Source organism: Diplotaxodon limnothrissa, linkage group LG1 (assembly GCF_057381915.1).
Source record: "Diplotaxodon limnothrissa isolate DT_005_m linkage group LG1, D_limnothrissa_male_GT1.1, whole genome shotgun sequence".
NCBI lineage: Eukaryota > Metazoa > Chordata > Actinopteri > Cichliformes > Cichlidae > Diplotaxodon > Diplotaxodon limnothrissa.
The window spans coordinates 11,001,490-11,020,784 of NC_140596.1; the positions used below are offsets into that span (position 1 = coordinate 11,001,490).

Genomic DNA, 19,295 nt, shown 5'->3' on the forward strand with positions numbered 1-19,295 from the left:
GGAAAGAGAGTGAGAGAGGGAGCCATGGACACATAGAAAGAAAGAGAAATGTGATGGACTCAGGGACAGTAAGCTTGCAGCTGGCTGCCTGGCTAGGTTTCTTCCCTGTCTCATTGCTCAGGGTGATAGCATGACGAGATGAGACTTGGTCTGGTGAGAAGGCTGATAAGAGGGCTGCAGTGGTGGCTGGCTGCAGTGCTACTATGCCTCGTTGAGATAGAGAACACACACACATATTGGTTGACAGAGTGAGAATTTTTTTAAGCAGTTATACACTGTATCTCAGTTCTCTCTGTACAGATTTAGGTGCTTCACATAATGTTCACATTAAATTCTTGCTTGCTTGAAAAGCTTTTTGTTTGAAAGAATAAAATACTAGTGCATGAGGACTTTTTTCACATTTGCCTTACAAATATAATCCCCCGTTGTTTTTGTTATAATCAACTTCAGTATGCTACTGCATGAGCATGTAACTAATGAATCTTTATGTTATAAAGAATACACTTAAACATTAAGGCCTTTTTTTATGCTTTAGCACTACGAAGTGAAGATTAATTGCACAATGCACCGACTAGAGAATAATGGCACCATCAGGATTTACACTTGTTTCATACGAGCCTGGCTCTTACTCTGCCATTCTTTCTAGCACTAGGTACAAAATCTCCTCTGAAAGTAAAGGTTAACTGTGCACAAAACAGGAAGGTGATAGCACATTTATTTTACCCAGAACAATTGAAGTACCTCTACCTGGCAACAGAAAAACAGCCAAGTTGTCTGAAGGTGGCAAAGTAGGTATATAGAGAGGGATATAGGAAGCGCAAACTTCACATTCACTTCATAGAGAGAGCTATGGGACTTCAGTTGGTAATATTTCGGCTAGATCAGTGGGTAACAAAACATGCCAGATTATTAGCTTAAGAAAAATGAGTGTTTTAAAATAGAGAGCAAGTATCTGTGACAGCAGATAAAGGTGGCGGTGTGTCTGTGCCTTGGTGTCTATGTTGTTCTTCGTGTCCAAAGTATAAGATGATGATAAAAAGGAACATGCCAGTCTCCTGTGGTGATCTAATACTCCTTAGTACTGTCTCATACACAGTTTCTAAAGGTTCACATTCCAAGGATGCCTAATAAAGTACTCCACGATCCAAGACACCAGAGTAACATTAGAATGTGTGGCAATCACCTAGGTGTTTGAATGGTGGATTAGGTATATGATGGAGAAGTTGGGGGTGTCCAGTAAAGACCTAACTAGTGCCTTCATGATGCTATATAAATAAAATGCTATAACCTGTAGCCACTGACTTCCAAGGGCCATAAATTTGAGGTGTGGTTGCTTCTGGGTTACTGGCCATCAGTGTTTTCATTTTGAAACTATTGGTAAAACAACTGGGACATGGAGCCATGGACATGTTGATGTTCCCATCTACTGTTTGATGGCTAGGCATGTAACCAGTCACTTTCCTCATTCCTCTCCAGACCTCCCTGGTGTCACTCTGCTTGTCCCTCTTCAGGTTCAGGGGAGTAGTGTTGTAAAATAAGGAACGGCTTCAATTGACGTCACTTAAAGCATTATTGTTTAGGCTGAACAATAGGAGTTAGTTGTCATTTCACACTGATGTTTTGCACACAATTGGTAGTTAAAGATGCATTAAGTGTTATGTAGGTACCAGGTGTTTGGATAAGTATGTGGAACTAATCGATATCATGTTGGTAATACTGAAAATCAATGATATTTCTAGAGAAACATATACCACAAAATAAACCACTTTAACGTTCTAATTTTGTCAGATTGATGCACCAAACTCTGGAATATAAAACAAAACAACAACAACAACAAATCTCTTGTTTTGACATAATAGAGAATTAGTTGTATACTGTGGTTAAAATTTGAGGCATTTTTATTTATCCTTGTGGTTGATTTAACAGCAGTGTAACAGTGTATTGACATAACATATATTACTGTCAGTGTGTTTTGCAATACTGAATTAAATAAAATACAATACTGTGGTGCCTAACAGGCTAGTGTTGATATTGCTGGATAAAATTATAATTTTGAATTTTGAAGGACTATTACTGTTGACATATCACACACACAGCTAGACTGAATCCAAATTGCTAGCCTTCAGTGGAAGGATGAAGCTGAAGTTTGACTCTGCCTGTGTATTCAGGTTTAAATGTATCTTGTTAAATGGAAGGGCTGCAGACTGTGGCAGTGGCCCGAGACAGGCTGGGACACCAGCCAAAACCCACAGGAGACCAGAACTCAGACAGGCCACTGGCTAAACCGAGAAGAGCTGTGTGATAGTGTGCCTATAAGTCTGGCTGTCTGTATTTGCATTAATGTGACTTCTATGATTCTTGCTAATTATTAAAATGTTCAAATGCATCACTGGGAGATGTTAAGTAATTGCCTTAACGATTCTATGTTTCTTCTATACTGTGGAATTATGCCAGCATGCAACTTGTGTGGATAAGTATGCCTGCATTCATTTTCATTTGTACAGTTCTCCACAGTGACCCTGTCATGCGCACACACTAGTGACAAAATATGAACATAAACTAACTTTTCCTCCAGGCAATGCTGGAAACACTCAGTTTCAAGTCCATATATTGATTATTCATACCACTCTACGCTGTCTCATATAATCATATAGATGAATAATTGAGACTGACAAATGGTGCCAAAAAGAGTGATTTACCGTCACAGTATATCCTATACTTTATTATATCTGATGCTGTGCCATAAGAACGAACACTACACTACGAATGGTAATAAATGATTATGCATGCAGCTAATTAATCTGATGAATATTTATAACCACTTAAACACATTGTAATGGACTGATTAAGCAGTCCAGCACTGCGAGTTTGAATTAGTGCAGTTTTTGAATAATGACAGAGTAACTTTCCATCTCACTGCTAATGTTCTTCTCTTTAAATGGGGAGCCTTTTTCTCATATTTTCCCCAGCCAGCTTTTTCCCTCCCTCGCTAATTCAAAGCAGCGCAGCTACATTAGAATGGAACATGGCAATTATCACCTTTTATCTTGGGTGGGCGCGCTTGCTCGCTCTTACCTTCCCTCTGTTGCTGGGGAATGATGGTTGGTTGCTGGGGGAACGCTTGGCTGATTGGCGCATAGGCGGCAGGGTAGGCTGCTGTTGCAAAGGGAGAACCAGAGTGGAGTTTTTCACATCTCCATTTTCATATTTGACACAACAAAACTCAAATCATTATTCCATTGTTCATTTGTGTCCTCTAGACATTGCATAAATAAATTGCATGATGACTGGGAGCCTGGGCTCATTTGGCTGGCAGATCACTTCACAAAGAGAATGGTAAAAGGGGAAGTTCAAGTTAGCAGACGCATAAAGAAAGGGAGTAAGACTAACACCATGTTAATGAGAGCTGATGTCATGCACAAAGCAGTGCTCACGACAGGTCTGTGTCATCTCTCATCCAGGAGCCTTAGGGTAGGTTAAAAATCTCAGCTCTTGGTGTACTTTTAGAATTAGGGTTTTTGTGTGGGTGTATATCAAGTCAATTAAAAATCTTCTTTGCAGTTCTAATGTAATGTAGCCTGATCCAAGAGGAAACTGGCAAGTCATCTGGCAATCGCTACCTGTCATGTGCCTGCTGATGTGACAAACCGAATGGGAGAGGGAAGAGGCAAAGGGACAGATGGAGGAAGTGAGGGAGTAGTGAAGGTAGGAGAGACAGCTCACCTGCGTAGTGCTGGACGCCAGCATAAGCCTGTTGGAGAGGGTCGGTCACTGTTGGACTCTGTGCTGCACAGAGACGAAAAGAAAGACAGACAACAAAGAGCAAAATTAAAGTAAATGAGACAAAGAGAGGATAGATGGCGGTCAAGACGGACACAGACAAAGAGAAATAGAGAGAATGTTAAACAGCACGACAGAAATTGTGGTTAGTTGCAGAGAAACATCGGGGGGTAAGATCACACAGGGAGTGAGAGAAATTTGGGTTGTCATGTCTTTCAGTTCTTCAAAATGCCTGTTCGCCCCAGATGTTTGCATCAAATATTAACTACATGCCAAACAAACCACTTTGTAGTTCATTACAATTGCAGCTGCCTTTGCATAATGCAAAAGTGGAGAGTGAATGTCTGTCAATTTTTCAGGAATCAGTCCAAGGCAACATTAAGAAGCTGAGAACAGACTGAGACATATCAAATTAGCCATAATTGACTGATGGATGAACTGATGGAGTCATCATGATACTGGGATGGCTTCTCAGAAATCTGTCAAAGATACTGTTGATTGACCCTCAAGCCTTAAATGCTTCAATTCAGTTGAAAAAAATATGATCAGAAAGTGAAGTTTAAAAGAGCCTTTTGAAGTTTTAGTTTTACATGAACTAATATAAGTTGTTACAGCTGACAACTTGCATTGTAGCTCTAGTATGCACCAACATGAATATTTTTTTCTGTGGTAAATCTGGTGAGCTGGCCAAGGACTTTAAGAAAATTCCAAAATCGAATGCTCAAAACTTATAACAAAATTTGGTTGATGAGTGAAAGGTAGAGAATTTCAGGACATTGGCAAGGCTAAAGAAGACAACATCTGGTTAAAAAGAGTATATATAAGCGGATATATCTATTAATAGATATCTGTTTAAGAGGTATTTCTGTTTATTTCAAAAATGCATATACACACACAGAAGGTGCTTGGTTTGAATTTTATCTGAGGTGTGTCCTTTTACTTTTCAACCAATCTTCAACCAGTAATTGTTAACATTGTTTAGATGTTTAGGCAAATTTGTTTTTAGCTGTTGCTGGGTGAATGTACAACAGAAGCATAATAAAAAATAACACACTGTCAGTGCTAACAGCTAACAGTGTCCAGGCCCAGAACAGACTCAAGACTCAGCTAAACCTAGATATTCTCACCTGGGTAAGGGTGAATACCATTGGTGTAAATGGGCTCGGATGTGGGCTGCCCATTGCTTTGAGGTGGGAGGGCACTGAATCCATTGACCCCAATAGGAGTGGCTATGCTGGGCACGGCTGTGGCAGAGATGCCTGGGGGTGTGCTGGTGCCTGCAAATAGATACAGAGTCATTATGAAAACTGCAGGGTGTAGGCAACAAGCTTAAAATTTGGTCCAAGAAAAGTATATTCTTGTAGTGAAAAATACATGTTCTCACCTGTACTACAATATAACATGCATCGAATGGGTACAGATGTGTACATTTTGACTAGGGCTGGGTATCGTCACTGATTTCTAGAATCGATTCAATCCGATTCGATTTGAATCGGGTAAATTTTGCCTCAGACAGTCAGAAATATTATAATTCTAATCACGTATCAGTACATTTCCATATTTTTATTTCTATGAAAAGAAAGCTGACACTTGCGAGACTTTATCAAAGGTGTAAGCATCACAGCAGATACCTTTGTGTCAAAGTAGCCGAGGAGAAAACACAGAAAAGCATGAAGGCGACTTTCCTGGCCTGGGATTTTATAGCAGATAACCTTAAAAATATTCTCCAGTAGATCAAAAACAAAACAAAACGTAATCAACATATTAACATTACCTAATGCTGCTGAAGTGAAGCAAAGCAAAGTTACAGAGGTTTTATTAGAGACACGGCTAAGCCTTTTGCAATTTTGCATAATTTTAAAAAGTTTAAATTTGTTCAGTAGCCTATTGAACAGCAGCAATGAGGCTTGTGTCAGTCAGTACCATAACATTGACTCCGCCATGCTCAACAGATGATGTAGTATGACTTCCTGGCACTTTTCTCTTTCCATCATTCTGGTAATCTTAGTTAATCTAAGATTTTTTGCAGAGCTGTGTAGGCTCTTCTAAATGTTTTCTGACAAAGTCAAATCTGGTCTTTTTGTTCATGAGTGTCAACAGTGTTTGATAAAGGTGTCTCTTTATTGTAGACTTAATTATATGGCTCCTTCTTTAAGAGCGTTCCTGACTGTACAAGATGATGTCAGTGTTTTCCTTTATCAAGGAAGGTTTGGCTTGGTTTGACTGAACATTCAGTTTTCAATTAAAAAAAAGCACTTAGTCTAGATGCACGCTCAATCATCCAGGTAAGGAAATCCCAGAAAGTTGTTTCTGTTTATGTGGACTTTGTGTTTCAGTGGGAGAAAATGCAACATTTGCCACTGAAAAAACAATGTTCAGCACAGAGTCATATCCTTCTGGGAATGACTGTTGATTTGGCCACTCCTAAAGTTTTGCTGTATCAGTTTGTTTTGGGAGTTTTTCAGATTAGTGAGTATTCCTTTGATTGCAATGTCCCTTTGGACCTTATTTTTGGATTTCTAGTAAACAGTTGCCAAAAGCAACTTTAAAACTTGGACTCAATCACAGATCTTTCGTCTGCGTAATTTTTCATAGAAAAACAAGGAAATATTCTCACCTGGCCACGAAACTGCTTGTTAGTCAATTATCCACTTACATTTGAGCCTTTGGAAATGGGGGGCTTTGTATACAGAATGGCTGTAATTCATAAACAGTCATTTAACAATATTTTAATACAAATTCAAATTTGTATCAAAGCTGAAATTCTGTATTTCACTCACATCTTGTTTTTTTTTTTTATTTGTGTACAGATGCAAAATGACAAAAACTGTTTTTGTCCAGATACATATAAACCTGCAAGTCTACTGGATGTAGAGACCTGTGTCTTTTTTTTCATACCAACTTTCCTCCTTGCGATGATATTCCAAGTTTGTCACCTTGTCGGTGCATTTTTATGCTGATGGATTTTTATTATTTTTCTTATCTAGGTGAAGGGCATTTACGTCATGTAGGATTATGTTTTATAGGCATTACCTGGAATATGTAGGCCTTGTGGATTACAAATGCCAGGTACAGTGTCAAGCCACTTTATTTAATACATTTGCAATGACCCTGTCTTCAGGCAGCCTGCCTACTTAGTGTCGAGCCATCAAAGCTCCTCATGACAAGGGCCAAAATGATAGTTCAGACTGGGGTCCAGGATTATCTCACACAAATCTTTGCTCTTATATTGTATAAGCCAAGGACTCTGCATCCAAAGTCATCGGATTGGCTGAGTTCCCAGAAAACACTGTCATAGAGACACAGAAGGAAGGAGTGACAGACAGAAAGAAAATGAAAGATAATGTGAGAGAAGAGGAGAAAGAGACTCTATAATGTGGCTGCCAGTGAGTGTAAAGGAATGCTGTACATCTTCTCCCATCATGCCTCACTCAGTACAAGGCTCTTCTTCCTTTAATTCAACAATGACAGTGTCTGCCTTAACCCAGAAAATGGGACCTATATCTTAAAAAATGTAACAAGGGCAAAACTAGAAAGGCCTTGAATGAATATATTACTACTGCTTCTATAATTCTTGCTAATGATGAAAATGTTCCAGGGCAGGAGTGAAAAATGAAAAGAAAAGTCCTGAATGGCTGTATATGTGTGCTTTTGCACATGCCTCTGCTCTTGCACCCTTACCAGCTAGTAGTGTGTGTGTTAATGTATACCTGAGGAAGGTGTCATGGGAGTAGCCACCAGGCCGTTGACATTGAAAGCTGCCATTTGCTGCATTTGTGCGGCAGCGATGGCTGCCATAGGGTTCAGGTAGGACCCTTGTGTTGCTGCCATCAGGGCTGCTTGCTGTTGCATCATCTGCTGTAGGATTAAAGAGCAGTGGGGAGAGGGCGAATGGTGGGAGGGATGGAAGGAAGGACAGAAAAGGAAAGTAGGGTGAAATAGCCGCAGGATCAGAGCATGTTTACTCTCACATCTCTGTTTGCTTGGCCAATGCCTTGTTCTTGAACAGAGTGGTTTGTGTTGCCCTGCAGCTTTGCTTCCCAGCTCCTGTAAAACTGCATTGGCCTTGTGCTTATTATACAGAAACAAAAGGGTATGTGGTGAAATGAGTTTGAGAATATGTATTTGTATATGTACTGTATATGTATAAGTGTGTGAGAGGAAAAGAGGGACAACAGTGGCAGAGTTAGAGGAAAGATAGTGAGTGGGCGATTCTCACCTGTCAGGGTGAGCTGTTAGCTACTGTGTGAGTGTAAAATCTCACAGACTCCTAACTCAGGCTGTGACTTTCATGTGTGAATATGAAATGGGGGTGGGAAGGGCTGACAGAGAAAGGGGTGGGGTGGGGGGAATCGATGTGGGATGTTAGTAATAACGTGCACCTCTGTCTGGGTAAAAAGAAATGTGTAAGAAGACGAAAATGTTAAAAAGGCAAGCTCGCATTTGCAGTCTAGATTCACAGGCTGAGTCAGAAAATGCAGGAATGAAAAATGAATATGTATGCAAGTAAAACAGTGTAGTGCTGGGCATATGTGATTAACAGCTTCCCTGGACAAACAAGGGGATAAAAAGACAATATAAAAAGCAGCGCTGGATTTTTTCTTAAGCCACTTTAATTTGGGATTCTTAACAGCTATTTGATAGTGTAAATCACTTAAGGAACCATTCACTGGGAGTGCCACATGCCTAGTGGGAGAGAGTGTGAGTTCAAACCTCAAATCACAACAGTTTTTGTTTTCTTTTTTTAAAGCTCACCGTCTCCTCCCCCGCCGGGCTGAGACTTACAGCATGAGAGTAGGCGCCATAGGCCCCAAACTGGATGGTCATAGGACTGAAGATGCCGAGCTGGCCTGCCATCTGGTGCATTCTGCGCAGGGTTCTCTCCTTATCAGTGTCGGCAAATTTGACCACCAGGCTCGACGAGGCACCCTAGAGGGGAGATTTACAAGGTTGATTAAATAGTCAACTTTGAAATTAAAAATACTTTTGTAGCTATGCTTTGATTTTTTTTTACATTTTATTTTGGTATGCACCCTATTGTTAGCCAAAACTCGCTGTATAAATGTTATAAATTCATGATAAACTTGAAAAGACAAAAAGAACTGCAATTTTTTATATAACTACAGCAGTTCAAGAAGTCGTTGAACTGCAGTTGTTTTTAACCTGGAACAGTTTTTACCTGGAACAGTTTAAATATGATCTGGGAACATCTGGCAACCCTTAAAAACAAAGTTTTCAATCCCATATATTGCATTGTCATAGTTCATGATACTTTTTTAACAGTATTTGTTTCCCATGGGGAAATACCTAAAAATAAAAAGTACATTTTAATAAATGTCCAAACCTTTTTTCAATTAAAACACGAGTGTGGATTCCCTGTGTGAAACAAGAGAACTGGTGCAACTCATTTCTGTCATTTAATGTCCAGTGCACATCATACTCAAGCCTTTAAGAACTCATATCTCTAAACCAAGGAGGCCACTGGAATTAAAAATTCCCCTCATATGACTGCAGTCATTTAGCTGTCAGCATTAAATGGAAAAGAATAGTGAGTGATATTTGCTTTTGTGAACTTTCTAACTCTGCTGTATACACTGAAAGTGAACTGTGATCCTAACCAGATCCCACAGGAGTCCAAGTCCCCCACTGGTGAAGCTCCACTGAATACAGCACCGGGTAATTAGGTCTGACAAAAGCCTTCGGCATGTGGAGGGCGAAGTATTGACTAATGGCTCTGCCTTATGGCAGATATAGTTCTGTATTGATGTCCGCGCTCCTGAGTTTGCATCCAATTAAATCATTTGAGAAACAGAGACCAGAGTCAGTTCCTCATGCGACACTCAGGCAAGAAGAGAGAGAGAGACTGGGGAGGGGGGGTATGTCAGGCAAAGAAAACAGCCACATACACTGTCAAGAGAACTAGTCTCCTATTTAATTACAGGCAGTGCATGCTGGGAAAGAGCACGGAGTACCACCAGGACAGAAGGACAGAGACAGCCAGGGGGCAGTCAGGATATGATTAGTAAGATCATAAAAGCAAAGTCGCGGTGAGAAAAGGACTCCATAATCACAACTTGGATTCATCTTTCACAAAATGTCTCATCCTGACAGGGTCAGTACAAATTCGGGCTTTGATTTAAATTTCCATATTTTCTTGAGTTATAGAAATCAAAAATGTGAGCTGCATAGGACACACAAAGATAAGGTTGATCAGGGTGAGTGATGCTGCGTACACCCGTTTCTTGTAAATGATTTCATGGGACTTTTTGTATCATATACTGAAGTTGACAAAGGTAGACCAAACTGTTCTAAAGATTCAAATTTAAGCTTAAGGTACCATTTACAAAAGGAATGTTTCCAAAGCAGAGCTACACCAACAGATAATCATAGAAATAAACAAAATTCCATCTCGTGTAGGTGAATTTTGCAACTATATAGTACAAAAGTGTTTATCTTGCTGTAGTTGAGCTTTACTCTATGCTATTTCAAAGCAATTCATGCAAAAAGTGTGTCCTATTTTTGTAAGTGCCTCATGAAATTTTAAACAGTAACAGATAAGCGATAGTGCCATTGAGAGGGCAGTTTGCCAGGGTTTTCACATGCTTTCTTTGGTCAGTTATGACTGCTGAAATAAATCTTGCATAATGCGAAGTTCATATATTTATCCAGCCTACATGCAACATTTATTATTGATTTTGTGCAATTCCCTAAAGTCAGTCACCGTTTTCTTAAACGCTATCCTCCCCTCGGCACTATTTCTTGCCTTTGTAAGTCTATAATTTTCTGTATAAAATATAACTAATATGTACTGTAAATATCTATTTAGGAAATGCAAAATGAAATAAGTTCTTTTTTTTGTTTGTTTTCTTTGCAAACTATTTGAGGATGTTAACATTTTCCTATAAACATTGTACAAACACATCCAGGAGAAAATGTTGGCTCCAGCTAACTGTGAGAAAGAGGCTGGAATGGTGGAAGGAATCAGCATGGACCCCAGGGACAGTACATCTCAGATGGGATCCTATCAGAGCCAGCCAGCACCCTACCTCAGGCCAGAGGAGACCCATCTGGTGTTTCTCCCTCGATGCCATTTCAATTAGTTAAATCAATACGCCGACATGGCGCCGTTAACGGCACAGTTTTTCCCTTTCTAATTGCATTTCATTCCACCTTCTGACCTCTTTCTGTTCTTTCTCAACTTTGTGGGCCAATTGAAGGGACTGGGCTGTTGGATTTAATGAGGCTGGCACTAAGCAAACATCTTCCTCGAGCGTTGTTGCTCAAGTTTGCCTACAGCACAGGGGCTTGGCATTTAGATTACATTCATTTTCTGCTTTGTGTATCTGTGTATTCTTATATTCATTTAATACCTCATGAAGAATGCATTGTGATCATCGGGACTGTGAAAGCCCGAGGCTCCCTGTACTCACTGCGCCGTGACTCAAGATGAGGCGAGTTTGGCCTGGTCTCGTTTCACCCAGCACAGTGTTTTGTTATAGACGACAGCACGGGAGGAGAACCACTCTGCAACGTCTGCATAGTCTGCGCGTAGCCTTGGCACTGGCGTTAAAGCAGTACAACAGCCTCTGCAGGTGTTTTCATTTCTGCCGCTCATGTCAGAGCCAAGCATTTCCGACTTTCATAGTATAAAAGCCAAGGAAAAAAAAAATCTTACCCTCACCTCTGAACAGGAGAATTACATATCCTCACATCTCAAGGCAACTAGATCCAAGATCTAATCAAAAAGGCAGATTTCAGTGTGATCCCTTACAGATTAAGAGTGTCTGTCTACATGAAGAAAGAATAGTATCTGGCCAGGTAATGAAGGAACAGGTGGTGGCAAGCAACAAGCACTGGATGCAAAGCAGCTACTCCTCACTGGTTGCAGAAAATCACAAGCTGACAAACAAACAGAATAATAACCTCGACCAGCATGACTCCTTTACCTGGAGAGAAAATGAATTTTCCGAATTTGATAAGGGCCAACAGGGAGCCTTCACTTTTGACAGGTACAACTAAGGAATTTGTCACAGGTTCAAAAACGAATCTAATTTCTTGAACAATGCACTTGACTTGTGAAAATCTCCTATATTGGATTTTGTATAGGTCACAAAATGTGTAGATGGAAAAATACACAATGGTAATTGAGGGATTAGAATGCAACTACACCGGTGAAATCGCATTATGCTTTTATCTCTGCATTATTGTGATACAAAGACGCCAGTGTTAAGTGTCTACAAAAATGGAAAAAGACACATATCGTCAATCCTTTACAGACACTTGAAAACAACAATAATAACAATGCAGTATAAAAACAGTTTCAATAAAGGGAAAACTGGAATTTCAAAAAGCACTGTAATGATTGGCCACTAACTCACTAAGAACCATTTTTTCTTCACATTATTCACTAATTTTGAATAATAAGTAAGACTTTCACAGTTGTCTCAGCTTTCTACACTTGTAACTGACTCAAAATTATGAATTGTGTATGTAAAAAAAAAATGAGAATAAAAATAAGTAAAAACGCTAAAAGAAGCTTGTTTGGTAATTGGATGGACCTCTGTGGGCTTTACTGTATGTGGCTGGATCGGTATGCACATTTTGTCCATAAATAACAATTTTTACCTTTCATTTGTAAGGAGCACAAAACAAAACTGCACCAAATGTGGTACAGTATGTCAGTTACAAGGGTTTTTACCGTGGATTTTTGTTTCAAGCTTTCTGTGTCGCAGGGACAGTGTTTTCTGGCTTGGTCTTATCTCTCATTAATCCAGAACTACATTATAATATCATACACATGCACACTCTTGTTTCTGCCAACAGTACCGAGCTCCACAGGTTCTGTCAGCCACACTGTGATACCAAACATGACAATGTCTGCAATTTGCTGGGTGTTGTTTGCCTGCCCCTGGCTTTGCCATTTGAAGTTTTGCCAGCTGTGTCTCTGCAGCCTTCTAGTAATTCAACAGCTGAACCGACGAGAATGCCAGTTCTGTGCTCAGTCATATTTTAACTTAATTTTGAGAGCACCTGCAATCTGCAATGAACATCAATTAAAGCTATGATCCAATCTATTGGCAGATGCCCTTAGGTGACATCCCTTGCCCTTAAGCTTCATTAAAGCCATTTGTTTTGGGCCAGTGTTTTTTGGTATTATTTATAGCACGTGTGTGTGTGCCAGGTAACACAGATGCTGTAGTGAGAACATTAAGAGGAAAAGGGAGACAGAGTGAGAGAAAAATCTTTGTTCAAGGTTCATCCAGACCTCACAGCTGGCAGGAGGCAGTGAGCATAGCAACCCACTCTCTGAATCCTACCTCCTGTTAGTTAGTTGTTGACGACATGTGGCAGTAATATTATCCAAATTAACTGCATCCCCCATTGGTACCAAAGCCTTAGTTGGATACTAATGGCCACCTTGCCTATTAATCTGAGAGGAAGCTGGATTTGGGCAGAGGCGGACAACAGGTGCAGGGATAGAGGGAGAAAGATATGGATAATATAGATTATTAATGAACAATTGGATCTCTTGATCTGCCCCAGGTTTATTTGGGGCTCCATATGTTGCCTTGGACAGTTTATCTGCAACAGAGCTCAGGTTTGTTATTGACATGGTCTAATGCGGCTGCATTTGTGAAACAAAGTAGACATCATACACAAACTGTGCAAAGGTAGCCAGCACGAGTTAAACTTGTTGAAAAAGAAAGAAAAAAAAAAAAACCATCCTATTGCTACAGTCAAGTATGTAAACTTTCTAGTTTCTCTACAAGATATTTTAAGTAAAGACAAATATTTTGATTAGAATCAAATTTCAAAAACAGTCCCAATATAAGTGCAATTGATCAATACGCAACATGACTTTTTTTGGCTCTCGACCCGCAACCCAGTGAATTTTGACACTCGATATATATATGCCACAATGTTGGTTGCAAACTATATTCTCACGCAAAGTTAAAACATCTCCTCCACTTATTTCCCTTTTTCACTACTTCAATGTAATGCAAAATGAGGATGCATCAAAAAGATGTGTAAATTAAATCTGGCTTCCAAGACACTATCTGGCTGCCAGGAAGCATCCGTAAATATTTATGGCGGAACATCAGTGAAGTGTGTGAAAGTGCGGATGTCTGCCAGAAAGTGTGTGCATGCTCATGTGTGTGTCCAGCTGTGTAGTACCCAACACACACAGCACTGGCAGGGAGGTGCTTTGTAATTCGTCATTTCTTTTACTTAAGCGTTTTTTGGTAACGTTGTTCAAACCTAACAGAAGCGTATCCAATTCATAATGAACTGCTGTTTGACAAGAGTTACAGGTTTAGTGGTCTCATTCTTCAGCTAAAGAAATAAACACCAACTAATGCTATTTCAGACATTCATCAAACCAGTCTCCCACATTTTACCCAGTATTTACAATTCCTCGCATAGTCACATACGTGGTAATCTATATTTCAGATTACTTTCTATCCGAAGGATGCAAGGTCTTGCATTTGATGTCAGCAACTGTTGTTCTTTGTAATGAGTCAATGGGTGTATTGAGTGTTATACTTATGTAGTTTTCCTATTTCTGTATAATTTTCAACATCAAGTTTTTTTTGATGATTTGATATAAATGAGCTTTTATAAACCTACACAAAAAATAATCTCTCTCTATCCTCATTTATGACCCACAAGACGTTTAGGCAGTTTAGTCTGAAACTGTAGTTAGCCAGCAGTGCATAAAGTGTGATTGCGGGACTCTATAAAAGCATAGAGACCAGTTATAATGCTGTCTCTTATTACATGTCATGTTAAGCCAATGTAATTCAGTTTTGTTTTTACAGCAGTACCTCACAACAACAGTTGCTTCAAGGCATTTCATACGTTCAAGGTAAAGACCCTACAATATTAGACAGAAAATCCCAGCAATGAAGTGTTCCTCTACAAGCACTGGGCAACAGTGGGAAGGAAAAAACTCCCTTTTAAAAGGAAAAAGGAATCCCTTTAAAAAAAAGTTCTAAGAACCACAAGACTGCACCTGAGAGCAAAATGCTCTATTAGTATAATATGATGCTGTGAAGTCCTTAAGATATGATGGGGCCTGATTATACAAGACTTTGAATGTGAGGATTAACTTCTGGATTTAACAGGGAGACAGTGAATATGAGTGAATATGAGAGAAATATGATGCCTCTTTCTGCTCCCTGTTAGTACTCTAGCTTCAATATTTTGGATCAACTCAAGCCTTTTCAAGGATAAGGAACTACAAAAGTTTGATGTATAATTAACAAATGCATGGGTTAGTTTTTTGGAATCACTCTGACACATAGTGTTTAGAATTCTAATGATAATGTCTAGATGAAAGAAAGCAGTGCCACATATTTGTTTAATGTGCATGTTAAAGGATACATGATGATCAAAAGTTACTCTAAGATGAGTTGCAGTGAAACTTAGTTTCTTGGTTTATTTGGTGATTTGCGTCATGTGACTTTATATATCAATATAAATGGATATCGTCTGTATAGCTACGGAAATGTATGCAAAGTTTTCTAGTACTATTACCCTAGAGAAGCATATATAACATAAAAATGCTTCAGTCCCAGCACAAAACCCTGTTGAACTCCATGTCATTTTATGTGTGAGAAAAAAACTCCTCGTAGCACATTGCTTTTAATGCCAACAGTGTATTGTAGTCAATGTAGAAAAATAATGCGAACACCAGTACTGAATACTGCACTGAGATCTAGCAGGACAAGCACTGAGACAAACTCTAAATCCTTACTGAAGCTCTTCAGATAAACTGTTACCCTGCAAATGATCACTTAGTTAATTTAAAACAAATCTTTTGAGAGCTTTCAAAATGAAAGAAAGACTGGAAATCAGCCCATAATTAGCTAATTCAGCAGGATCAAGTAAGTTTAAAAAAAAATTAATTCAATTACAGCAACTGTGATGCATAGCCTGTTAATAAAGATAAATTGATCATATGTAAAATCAAAGTACTAATTAATAGCCAGCAATTGTCAGCTGAGGATTGGACTGCCAGGGCTCCGTCTCAATCACTACTGGGATCATCTGGAAACCTAAACCCCTCCAGAATTATAAGGTGGTGATTTAGAGAGATTGGGTGAAGGGCTTGGCCATTTCAGAGGGCTCATCCAAATCGAACGGTGCCATTTAAGGTGGTTTAGGAATCTGACTGAAACTATTAATACTAAGAACTAAAGGAACACAAGGCTCAACATGAAAAGACACTGAAAAGACACAGTACAGAAAAGCAGAATGGCTCCTGGTTTCTTGGAATGACAAATAGTAAAATTTCCTGCCTTTATGGAAGTAGCAGTCTATTTTTGCAGGCAATATAAACTAGTGGAATGTCATTTCCTCTTTAACATATGTGTTGTGTCCTTTAAGGAACAGGTTTTCTAAATAATAATAATAATAATAATAATAATAATAATAATAATAACTTTATATATTTATTAACAATATGTTTTATTTATTTTAGCTTCTGCAGATAAGCATGGCTACATAATTGTACCTTAAAATGTAATGCTGCTTCCGTTACTCTCTAGATCTCACAGCCACTGCTGCTCCTCTTTGTCTCATGCTGGTTGAGAGAGGAGGGACCAAATTTAAGTATTATTTTACAAAAGTAACCAAATATATTTCTGCTTTTTACATCTTTAGGCAATTTGATCTATAAATAAGCTTGGAAGGTGTATTATTATTGACAATGTAACGTGTCCGCAACCCTGTACTTTGATAGATAATACCCGGGGTTTGATGAGGAAATGTAAAGCCAAAAGTTAATGGAGGGGTGATTAACTGTAAGTGTCTCACAATATTATAAAGGACTTAATGCTGAAATGTCAGGAAGCAGTTAAGGAAGCAAAAGCAGCTTATTAATCTGACCTCATTTTGAAGATCCATCCTAACTCTAGGGTGCTTTTCAATATTATTGACTTACTTGTTAACCTCCCTTCTAGTCTCTGTAATGAGGCTTTCCATGATAAGTGTTTTCAAGTGTTTTAAATATTTAATATTCTTTAACAAAAAGTAGTCCCATGACAGGGACCAAGCTGTTTTCAAGACATTTCTCCAACACCGTTTAAAGAAACGGACTTTAATCTGTCCTGTTCATATTACAAATGATTCCGTAATCGGTGCATGCGTTACATTTTTGCGGGCAGTTTAACCCTCTCAAGGCAGGCATTGCAGATTTGCAACAGTTAAAAGCTAACAACCTGATTACCCCACATACATATTTTATGAGGTTTTTTTTACTCAGAAGTACCACTGCAGGTATTCTTTTGTGCATTAGCAACAAAAACTTAATTTGAACCTGAGAGGGTTAACTTGTGTAGTTTTTTTCCCCTTTGACTACAAAATGTTCACTAGCACCTTAATAATGGTCCGTGTTTTTTGAATGCATGATAGAGTTTACTACTATATAAAAAAAGAAAATGGAAATATGCTCGGAATTGAGTTTCAAAAGAGGTGCACATTATGCAGTGGGAGTAGTCATGTGGAAAAGAAAAAAACACTTAGTCAGTGGCTGCCTCTTGGCAGGGTAGAAAGTGTCAACAAGTTTACCAGTGTTGTTGTTTTAGACTAGTCTGCCTCAGTGATTTTATAGAACTCAGACCATAGGCAAAACAGAAAAGAGTAAATATGAACAACCTTTGGAAAACTTTCACAGAAAACTGCTCACATCAAGTGTAAAACACAATTGCATGCAACTGTAGTAAATGAACATGACAATTCATGGCAGCAATTATGACAGTACTTGTTATGAGCTTGTTACTCACAGGCATAGTCTGACCACCATGCAAGCTGTTGATGGCGGCCTGTGCTTCTGCATGGCTGGAGAACTTGACAAAGGCACAGCCTGCACAGATAGAAAGAGAGGAGAGGCGGGGAGATCAGCAGGATGGCCTTGAATACCATTGTTTTCATGTTATCTGGTTTGTAAATATATTCTGCCACTTGTGTGTTGAGTGCATAACTGAATAAATCAAGCTAATTGTACTAAAGGCATTAGCTGCTTGGAACACCCTGTCTCTTGCCCATTTCTAATTTGACCCCCACCACTTTAGAGCATGGAGCCAAGGCATTTACTATCATGACTTGTTTGTGATTATTAATCTGTTTAATATTTACACATTGTGATTTGTGTGCAGTCACTCATAAAAGAGATTATGATGACAAAGGCATAGCATTATAATCTGCCTATCTAACCGAATCTTTCCTCGAATATAATTTCAGATGAGGGGGTGCTTTGCTCAAGGGACATTCAAATCATCTTAAATCTGTTTTGTAGTTAATACACAAAAGAAAAGTCAACAAAAAAGCTGGCCAGAAGACAAGGAAGCAGGCTTTGGTAGCATTACTCTGGAGCCACATTGCATTAAAAAGTCAAATAATATTAAAAATAATTGAAGTAGATAATATTGCATAGTATTACAACGTGAGTTTTGGAACGCTGCACGACTAAAGCGTATCTGTTAGTATGGTCTCAGTAAGGACACGCATTATATTAATATCATAAAGGGAAAGCTGGTGAGCTGAAATGCAGTGGAACTGAAATGTGGTAATTTTGCAGAAAGCCATTAAATGAAACAAGAGCTATTTCTCTAAGCTTTATGGTTGTCATAGACTGCACAGGGTATTCTGTTATGTCCTATTCTTATCCTTGCCTTCAGGTAGCTCATGTGTTAAGTCAAGAGATACCTAATTAACAAACTCATGGATTAATTCTCCCCATTTTTTATTAATTGAGTAGCAGCAGTGTCAAAGAACCAGTCAGGCTTTTCCTGGGTTCAATCCCTGGTTTCTTGTGAACTGCAGATATCGGTTTTAAAATAGTTACACACATTCATATATTCATTCTACATGACCAAAGGAGTGATGATTCTTTTAAACTACAAACACTAATAGGTAGGCTCAGGAGCTTTTTTGTGTCTGGCAGCAATCCATTCACTTCTACCTCTCAGGAGTCAGCTTTGCTTTCCCAACAAACAAATTAATAATTTACTGACAAAATCAAATAGATAGAACTGTGGCAGGACAATTTCCACGTTTACCTCAGGCTTTGCACACACTTTCAAGCCATACAATAAATTGTTAGCACGTGAAACTGTTATGTGTGAAAATGTGGTGAGTAGTAAAGGCCATGTGTTCTGTACTGTCAGTGTCCTCAAAGCTGTATAGATCTACAGAGGCAAAGTGATAAGTCAAACAAGCCCTTGATTCTGTCATAGCATTCTAGCACCCTTTTATTTCACTTGAACCCCCCTCCGGGAAGTGGCAGGAAAGGTCTTCATTTGTCCAGCTGAAATACATCAACTTACTGTGTACCATTTGACTGTAGCTCTGTCTTTTGGAAGAATAAACACATTTAACCTTTGTAGCTTAAATAAAAAGGGATCCGTTTTTTCTCGAAGAAGCCTTCTAGTTTTCTAAGGCAAGATAACTCGCTGCTTGTTCCCTAACAAGGCCAGCATATATTGTGCCAGGGTCACAGTGATCCCGGCAAC

The 19,295-nt window shown here is 39.0% G+C and overlaps 1 protein-coding gene across 1 annotated transcript in view; it reads right to left on the reverse strand.

Moving 5' to 3' along the window:
• Nucleotides 1–19,295, reverse strand: part of celf6 (CUGBP Elav-like family member 6) — a 151,391-nt gene that overhangs the window by 14,480 nt on the left and 117,616 nt on the right. The window contains exons 5-10 of the mRNA XM_085364232.1: nt 17,568–17,647; nt 8,536–8,709; nt 7,491–7,638; nt 4,908–5,108; nt 3,724–3,786; nt 3,076–3,156 (exon numbers count right to left, since the gene is read on the reverse strand). Coding sequence (XP_085220358.1) covers nt 3,076–3,156; nt 3,724–3,786; nt 4,908–5,108; nt 7,491–7,638; nt 8,536–8,709; nt 17,568–17,647 — 747 coding nt within the window. The remainder of the gene's footprint in view (nt 1–3,075; nt 3,157–3,723; nt 3,787–4,907; nt 5,109–7,490; nt 7,639–8,535; nt 8,710–17,567; nt 17,648–19,295) is intronic.